The sequence below is a fragment of the Penaeus chinensis genome, chromosome 37, assembly GCF_019202785.1.
Source record: "Penaeus chinensis breed Huanghai No. 1 chromosome 37, ASM1920278v2, whole genome shotgun sequence".
Lineage (NCBI taxonomy): Eukaryota > Metazoa > Arthropoda > Malacostraca > Decapoda > Penaeidae > Penaeus > Penaeus chinensis.
Window position 1 is genome coordinate 11,161,388 of NC_061855.1, and position 10,000 is coordinate 11,171,387.

At 41.3% G+C, this 10,000-nt stretch overlaps 1 protein-coding gene across 1 annotated transcript in view; it reads left to right on the top strand.

The window, feature by feature from the left end:
- Positions 1–10,000, top strand: part of LOC125045662 (MAM and LDL-receptor class A domain-containing protein 1-like) — a 49,983-nt gene that overhangs the window by 4,075 nt on the left and 35,908 nt on the right. The window contains 1 exon segment of the mRNA XM_047643079.1: positions 1,297–1,381. Within this exon segment, the coding sequence (XP_047499035.1) occupies positions 1,298–1,381 (84 nt within the window). The 5' untranslated portion in view covers position 1,297.

The following is a 10,000-nucleotide window of genomic DNA, read 5'->3' on the forward strand; positions in this document are numbered from 1 at the left end:
AATACATTTTGCACGGCGATAAAAGTAGCTTTCGTAAGTCAAATTGAAGGTCCTCGAGCGAGAAATACATTTTTATACAAACTTCTTTTTTAAATGGGTTTAATGTGTGAGTAAAGATGTTATGGATTTGGTTTATGTGTTCTCTTTTCTTTTTATAACTATCAAGATCTTAATGTCACCCTTGTTGATATTTATGGTCGTAAGATGCAATCAAATTATAATCTGTCGCTGATCAAGGGAAATAGATTCATGATTTCTATAGGCCCACGTGGTAATGAACTCATTCTTGCTAGATATTTCTATTATCGTTTGATTTAACAATGTCAACTAAACACTGCAGCTAAATAAGCGTGAGTTCTAAGGACCTCCTCCACACCAGTCTAACCTCACATTAGCCACGCCACCATCACTTCTACTCCCTCAAATGCACATTTGTCCACGCACCTCGAAGCTCTTTTGTTCCACTTAAGATACCCATCACGAATCTCAACCCTTTTATTTAGCCTCCGTGACACATACATTTATCTTCACCGGAACATAAACACGACTCAGGTTCTTAGTGAAGTTTGAAGGACGTTTCTTTAAAAGACATCGTTACGGGAGCCGTGCGGTGTGACTCTCAGAGGAAGGCAATCAACGCCGTCGCCCAGAGTGCTTTCCAGTGTGGCTTGGCGCGCGTGTGCACGTGTGCGTGTGTGCGTCTTTTATGGGGTTTATCATGCGTGCCCTTTATGTAAAGATGATTTTGTGTCTTTTCGATTCGTCTTTTATGTACATTTCTTTATTTCTTATTATCATTGTATAAGTCTTTTTTTTTTCACTGAGTACGATAAATGTCTATTACTTTCCCTCAAAGTCATCCATATATTGCTATCGCCTCAGTCTTGCATAAACATTCCACGTGGGAAGAAGGAGAAAGAAAGAGAGAGAGAGAGAGAGAGAGAGAGAACGAAAGAGGAGAGAGAATCGTGAAAAGAAATTAAAAATAAATATAATAATGATTATTCCAAATGATGATAATGATAATGAAGAAAATAACAACAGTAACAATAATAATGATAATAGTAAAGATAATGATGATGATGATCATATTGTTATCATTTTTATCATTGGTAATGATATTAACAACAATAATAATAATAAGAAGAAGAAGAATAAGAATAAGAATAAGAATAATATCGATGATGATGATGATGGTAATGATGATGATAATAAGAATAACAATAATAATGGTAATAATAACAAAATTTCAACCTAACCAAATTCCAACCTAACCACCCCTGTCCGCCCTCGCAGGATGAGAGCGGACGTGACAGTTCTCCTGGTGACCCTGGTGGGCGTGGCCTCGGCGAACCCGAAGCCCCTGTCGGCGCTGCACAAGGTAGGTCACGGCAATTGCCTCTCCGGGGAAAGGTCGCCGACGCATCTGTCGGTCGTTCGGGCGATTTTTTCGCTGCCCGTGGGACCTTTTGGCATTTGTTATTGTTTTGTGTGGTGGAGCTGCGGAAAATGTAGATCAAATCGATTTTTTTTTCTGTTTATCGTGTTACGTCGAGGATTTATTAAAGGTTACTTAGAGAGAGAGAGAGAGAGAGAGAGAGAGAGAGAGAGAGAGGGGGGGGGGAGAGAGAGAGAGAGAGAGAGAGAGAGAGAGAGAGAGGGGGGGAGAGAGAGAGAGAGAGAGAGAGAGAGAGAGAGAGAGAGAGAGAGAGAGAGAGAGAGAGAGAGAGAGAGAGAGAGAGAGAGAGAAACAGACAGACAGACAGACAGACAGAGAGAGAGAGGGAGGAGAAGAGAGAGAGAGAGAGAGAGAGAGAGAGAGAGAGAGAGAGAGAGAGAGAGAGAGAGAGAGAGAGAGAGAGAGAGAGAGAGAGACAGACAGACAGACAGACAGACAGAGAGAGAGGGGGGGGGAGAAGAGAGAGAGCGAGAGAGAGACAGAGAGAGAGAGAGAGAGAGAGAGAGAGAGAGAGAGAGAGAGAGAGAGAGAGAGAGAGAGAGAGAGAGAGAGAGAAATCGTGTGTATACCAATCAACAACAAAGTCAGAGCGCAAGAATATATATACAAGGTATGCTGTCACCATAATCTCGAGGAAATAACAAAGCCACGACGAAGAAGCATATTAATGGAGTGTGGGCGAGAGACAAGGCGGGGAGTAGGAGGAAAAAGAGGGAGGGGTGGAGAGAGAGAGAGGGGGGGGGGGGGTAGAGAGAGAGAGAGACAGAGACAGAGAGAGAGAGAGAGAGAGAGAGAGAGAGAGAGATAGAGAAAGAGAGAGAGAGAGAGGAAGAGGAGAAAAAGCGAGAGAGCGAGGGGGGGGGGGGAGGAGAAAAAGCGAGAGAGACAGAAAAAGATGCATACACCCTGAAACTGGTTTATCATTCTGCAAGAAAGCATAAGAAGGATTTAGCTAATGCAAGGTGTAAATACGTCCGAGCCGCTTTTTACACGTATAATTACAGTAGAGGCAGCCCTGCAGGATAGTGTGACTCGAGAGACAAAGGCTAATGATGGGAGGAGCAGGAGGAAGAGGACGAAAATGAGGATGATAATGATAAGATATGAGGCCAACGGGCGAGAAGCATATCTTTATATTAACTAGATAATAAAAATGATAATAATAATGATAATGATATTTATGATTATGATGCAAAGGATAATGATAAAGATAATAATGATGAAAAACAAATCAAGGAGATATTTTTTTCTGAATCTTAGCAAGAATAGGAAAATACAACACATAACGGTGCACCAACAACCAAGCTAGCAAGCACAAAAGCTCACAGACACCAAATGCACACGCACACACCCACGTTTATCCGAACGCAAGTATCCGGCGTGGCACAATACGGCTGCAATAAACCCTCTACATCATCGCCCGTAAACCGCACTGCCGCGCTGTGGCGCACTCGGCCGGAGGGGGGGGGGGGGGAGGTCGCGCCTCGGGCTGGGGGGCGGGCGGTCTGATTTATTTTCCTTTTTTATTTTTAGTATTATTGTTATTTTGAGATGTATGTTGTTTTTCATAAGTCAATTTGTAGTTTATAAATGTATATATATATATATATATATATATGTATATTTGCATATACGAAAGGTAAATAAGGTGAAAAATAGAAAAATATTAAATAGACAGAATGTATTTCATATTTCCATTAGGTCCTGAACTCAGTATAAAAAACTGTCATGAGTTGCGCTTGTATAGAAATAACCGTAAATTCCTTAAACATATAAACTAACAATGTAAAGTCATTTGATTTATCATTTCTTACCCGGGAACAGCTCAGTGAAAGTGAAATGTTTTCTGTATGTTTATCTTTATAATGAAACACGGAGAAAGAAAACGTGAACATGAACACGCACACACACACACACACATACATACATACATACATACATATATATATATATATATATATATATATATATATCATACATACATACATACATATATACCAATAATTGACCTAGAGAAATAACCCGTTTCATCAGATCACGAGCATTAAAAACCCACGTAAAACGGAAAGGGAGGATGGAAAGTAAGACTAGAATGAAAAACGAAAATTATATAATGCGAAAGGAAGGGTGGAACAGAACGGACAACACGAAAGTACAAAAGAAAGAAGGGGGTAAGGGGTAATGAGGGAGAGGGGGGGAACGAGAGAGAGAGAGAGAGAGAGAGGAGAGAGAGAGAGAGAGAGAGAGAGAGAGAGAGAGAGAGAGAGAGAGAGAAGAGGGAGAGAGAGAGAGAGAGAGAGAGAGAGAGAGAGAGAGAGAGAGAGAGAGAGAGAGAGAGAGAGAGAGAGAGAGAGAGAGAGAGAGAGAGAGAGAGAGAGAGAGAGAGAGAGAGAGAGAGAGAGAGAGAGAGAGAGAGAGAGAGAGAGAGAGAGAGAGAGAGAGAGAGAGAAAGAAGAGAGAGAGAGAGAGAGAGAGAGAGAGAGAGATTGAGAGAGAGAAGGAGAGAGAGAGAGAGAGAGAGAGAGAGAGAGAGAGAGAGAGAGATTGAGACAGAGAAAGGAAGAGAAAGGGAGAGACAAAACCGGAGACTTATGCAAAATGAGAGAAAGACTAGGAAAGTGACAGAGAGGGAGAGTGAATATAAACAAAAAACAACCCTTTTTTCCCTTTTCCCAAACAAGTGATATCGTCGATGACATTGGTGTTTGTGAGGTCGATCGAGGACAAAGAGAGAGAGGAACAGAGGGAGGAAGGGAGGGGAACGAGGTAAAGAGGGGGAAGGGCGGGAGGGGAGGAAGGGAGGAAGAGGAAGAGGAGGAGGAGGAGAGCACCGGTGGGGAGGGCGGGAAGGGGAAGTGGTGGGGGGGGGTGATGAGGGGGGGGGGGGCGTGGAGTGGGCAACACCCATGCCTGTTGTCTGAGTGAGTTGGGACTCGACGTGACTCACACCCCATCGTGTTTTGAAACGATCGCCGTATGTGCCAAGGGATCAAGCGTGACTCATACCCTACTTCCATGTTTCCTTCTCTTTCTCCTCCTCCTCCTTCTTTTCCTCATCCTTCTTCTTCTTCTTCTACTACTACGACTACTACTACTTCTTCTTCTTCTATTTCTTCTTTTTCTTCTTTTTCTTCTTTTTCTTCTTTTTTCTTTTTCTTCTTTTTCTTCTTTTTTCTTCTTTTTCTTCTTTTTCTTCTTTTTCTTCTTTTTCTTTTCTTTTTCTTTTTCTTTTTCTTTTTCTTTTTCTTTTTCTTTCTTTTTCTTTTTCTTTTTCTTTTTCTTTTTCTTTTTCTTTTTCTTTTTCTTTTTCTTTTTCTTTTTCTTTTTCTTCTTCTTCTTCTCCTTCTTCTACTTCTTCTACTTCTTCTCCCCCTCCTGCTCCTACTCCTTTTCCTCCTCCTCATTCTGTTTCTACTACTACTACTGCTACTGCCATTACGCTCCACGTTCTCTTCATTCCTCTCCTCCTCCTCCTCCTCCTTCTCCTCTTCCTCCTTCCTCATTACCCTTTTTTTTTATTTTCTCCACTTCCTCTTCCTTCTCCTTTCCCTCTTTCTCCTCCTCCTACTCTTCCTCCCCCGCCTCCTTCTCCTTCTCTTCCTCCTCCTCCTCTTCTTCCTCCCCCACTCTTCCTCTTCCTCCTCCTCCTCCTCTTCTTCCTTCTCCACTCTTTCTCGTCCTCCTCCTTCTGCTCCTCCAGTTTCTTCTCCTTCAACACAATCTTGCACGATTATAGGTAAGCATCTTCAACAATTTTAAAAGATGACTTAACAAAAAAACACGACAGGAAATACAATGTATAACAATGCGTCGCCTCTTCTTCCTTCTCCTTTTCCCGCAAGAAGGAAGGCCTTTGTATTCCGCCAGACGCGCGCCAGGTAAATCCCTCCCGTGCGATGCGGTTCGTGGTTAAGAGCAGGTTGCTTTTCCACCGCTGGGTCTCTTAAGCTGATATTCATTGTGACGCGATAATCTTCATGCGATAGATAGCTCCTGCGATTGCCTTTTTTCCCCTCTCTCGTATATTCGTTTTGTTTTATTTAATTATTCGTGTTGTTTTATGCGTCTATGATTCCTTATGGTAGGAGTGGCGATACATATCATAGGAAAGATCATTCTTTTGCTCACTTTATTTTGCCTTATCGTTATTTTATAAATTAATTTGTCTATTTGTTTGATATGGTTGTTGGTGTAGTTTTTTGCGCCTCTTTGATTTACGAGATCTTTAAACGTGGTTGGCTCGTTATAAGCGGTGCGATAATCTCTTTAAGCACTCATTATAGTTATATGTTTTTTATGTGTTTATTCATCTCTATCTCTGCTTTGGAACCAAGTGAGACTGCCTTCGATTTTGCATTTATCCACTTCAATGCAAAACCTGAACGGCGCCACGTTTATGCGACGGTGGCAAATAATGAGGATAAAGAGCATGGCAAGACATCATGTTCCGAAACATGTAGACGTAAGAATTTACATTTGTCTTTGTATAATTTATGTGTTTATGAGATTGTGCTCTCTTGATAAACTTATATAGATTTTTCCATTACTTATATCTGTCCACTGATATAATGTCACTTGCTTTATATATCAGTCCACCAAGAAAACGGTTTCTATCACGATAAAAACTAACTGAGTCCAACATTTGGTATTAATTTGCATCTGCTGACAAAAAGGTGCGCACTGTATAAACTCACGTTGCATTATACTCATGTAGGTCACAAGCCAAGTGAAAAAAATAAAACTGTACTTAATTGCGACCCGTTTTCCGTGGTTGGCTTGCTGTCAACAGTGGCAGGTTCCGAAATATTTTGTATATTGGAAACCGTCGACCTTCTTTTGCGGTTTACCAGCGGACAACGGCAACTAATTAGCTGATGAGTTTCGTTCGTAATTAAATCGCAGGTGCTTAGGATATCTCGAGAGCTGAATCTTGCTCTGGGGATCTTGACGTTTCATCTGTGTCTATCATTGAAGGAGGCAAGTTTTTTTTCTTTTTCTCTCCTCTCGTAAGGTTTCAAGCATCAGTGACCTTACCATTTATTAACGGCTCTGTATCCAGCCACATGGATACGGAAACGGGACACGTGTGAATGCTCCGCTAACCAACATTTAGATCCCGATAATACCAATCTCTCTACCTATCTGTATCCCTATCCCTGTATTTCTCTTCCTAAGACAAAAAGGAATATAAATGCCGTCTATAGAATCCAGGCAGCAAATTTTGTTCACGTTCTCTACATCAACATAAATTTCTCTACGTTTTTTCCTTCTCTCCCCCTTTCCGAGGCCAAAGGGGACAAAAATGAGTGCAGTCAATTGACATCCCGGGAACACAATCCATGTCGCGCTCGAAAGCCCAAAAGAGAATCAATTTCCTCCCCCGAACCCTAGAGAGGACCTTGGACTCAATCTGTACCGCGATGGGATACCTATAATAACACGTTACACACACACACTGCGTCCGTGTCCTGTGGTTTAGAGGCATCTTTGTGGAGAGATCGCCGTGGCTACTGACGAGGCGTCCCTCTTCCGTTGCGAAGGCCGCTCCAAGGCTGCCGCGTCTTAGCCGAGCGAGATTCTCTACGCGCTATTGAGGTTTGAGGGCCGCTAAGAATACGGTGCTAATTGGGACTTTTTTTCTTCTTCCTGTTCATCAATATTATCTCCTTGTTCTTTTTCGAGAAGAAGGGGATGATTCATTGGAAACTATGGTAGGAAGGGAATATGTGTGCCTTGGGTTGACTGAGCGTCTCTCACGATTCAGATAGTGTGAGATATGTTGCAGTTGAAACGGTGCTTTAGAATTAGTGAATAAGTGAATAGATTCAGTAAGGAAGGCAAATGTTCATATTATACGTTAATAAAATACCGCGCCCACCTCCCAATGCTTCCATTCACGAACTCGCTCAAAATCCGTAAATAATGTAAATAAATAAAGACAAACGACAACTGAAAGAATGCCGCTCCCCCCCTCCCCCCTTCTATTTACCCCCATTACCTCGATTCCCATTCCTACTTCCTAGATTCCAACCATTCCAAGAAGACACGCGACCCCTACCTCGCTAACACCTCGTTCGGTATTACTTATGAACCATCATTACACGACGAAACACTGACTAAACAATGAAGGAAACAATAAAGACGTGGATATTCATTGAAATTCGTTTTCAGATGATAACATAAAGATGACAATTTTTCTCCTCAATGACTTCCTCCTACTTGTTGATTATCATTATAACGATGCAATCCTAGAATAATGATAAAAAACAACTAAACACGTTTTGAGCAATAAACTCTTTTTCAGACAGTAATGCCGAATATAATATTTTCTTTCTTTCTTGTAGTATTGATCACTATTGTAAACCAGAGATGTTATTATCATGTTACAGCCATTGGATCATGAATATGAAACATGTACAGCGGTTCTCTAATATGTGTGATGTGGTATTACTGTGGTACAGATACTTTTTATCTATTCATATCACCACCAAATACTTTCTTATTCTCTCTTTCTCCATCTATCCATCTATCTACCTATCTATCTAACTCTCTCTCTCTCTCTCTCTCTCTCTCTCTCTCTCTCTCTCTCTCTCTCTCTCTCTCTCTCTCTCTCTCTCTCTCTCTCTCTCTCTCTCCTTCACTCTCCCATTCATTCACTCACTCACCCGCCCAGTAAATCATTCATTCACCCACTTACTGAAATCAGAGAAATTTCAGCAGAGGTTAAACTAGCGGTAATTTGAGATAAGGATAACGAGCATAACAATTACCATGGTAATCTTCATTACAGCAATAAGTGTAATTGGTCTGAGGATAAGAGCGGAGATGAATATAGAAAAGGTGATATATATATATATATATATATATATATATATATATGTATATATATATGTATGTATGTATATATATATATGAAATCAAAATCACAATCAGAAATATAATTTCTTGGTCAGACAATCAGAATAAACTGGGTCTCTTTTACCATCATAAACTATTGATATAAAGAATAAGCAACTGTATTATGCCAAATAAACGACTCCGAATATAAATAAATAAAAAAATATTGGAACTAGCAACTGTATCACGAAATGCGAGAAGAAAAAACGAATAAAGAAATAGCAAACGTGTTTTACCACTCTCTCTTTCTATCTATCTATCTCATTCTTTCTCTCTCTCTCTCTCTCTCTCTCTCTCTCTCTATCTATCTATCTATCTATCTATCTATCTATCTATCTTTCTCTCTCTCTCTCACACACACACAACTTACGCTCTCAGTGAAGATAGCAAAAAACAAAAAAAAAAAAAAACGGAAAAATATATAGAGAAAAAAGAAAAATGACAGTCCTTGTGGCACATCCTGTCATCCTTCCGAACGCCATCCTTGACGAGGCTTCATCACCTATTCACTCACCTATTATCAACCTCGCCATTAGCACGAGCACCTAATCTGTCACCTGTCTTGACCTAATGATTCTCAAATGGGGTAATATTGGCGTGTCCTGGCCTGTGTGTGTGTGTGTGTGTGTGTGTGTGTGTGTGTGTGTGTGTGTGTGTGTGTGTGTGTGTGTGTGTGTGTGTGTGTGTGTGTATGTGTGTGTGTGTGTGTGTTATTGTGTGTGGTATTGTCTGAGTCCGTGTTTGCATGTGTAAGTGGGTGCATGTTATTGTGTGTGTTATTGTGTGTGGCTGTGCGCGTGTGTGCGTGCCTGTCGAACCACATTCGAAGATAGAGTCATGCACGAGTGATGTCACCCTTAACAAAAGCTCCTGCCTTGTGGGTGAAAATGCGTGATACCATTTGCATACTGGTTTTATTACTATTGGATGAGGTAACGCGATGTTTTAATCTCCCTTGGTTTGGTTGCGTAAATGTATACGTGAAGGTTAAATTAGGGATTATCTTTGGTGGATGATGGAGGGCGGGGCGCGAGGGAGAGAGCCGAGGGATACACACACACACACACACACACACACACACACACACACACACACACACACACACACACACACACACAGACACACACACACACACACACACATATATATATCAAATTGTGTGTTAGGCGAGAGAGAGAGAGGGGGGGGGGGTGCCAGACAGACAGCCTGCTAAACAAACAGCTCAGCTCCGACACAGCTCATACGCAGCGCCTCGTGTCTCTGAATTCTGTCTCGCGTGGGAATGCATGTCCGCCGCATGCATTTCTGAGCAGGTGGCCGCGTGTGAGTTTTGCGTTCGTATCCAGACCGGAATTGGCTTGATCGCCCTGTGTTGAAGTTGAGCTAAAATAATATAGCTCCACAACCACGTTAATGTACAAAAACAACGAACACACTAGCCAACACAGCTGTACATATTCATATTTCAACATCGGTGATAAAAACAACCATTTTCCTGATAATCACAGTCAATTTAGGTAATTTTCTTTTTTTTTCTTTCTTTTTGGATACTGTATATAATTGTATGGACGTGCTTCTCGCCCTCCCATGTCTCAGTGTGACCTTTATGAACAATGTGAATAAAGGTCAAGATAGAATGCACAT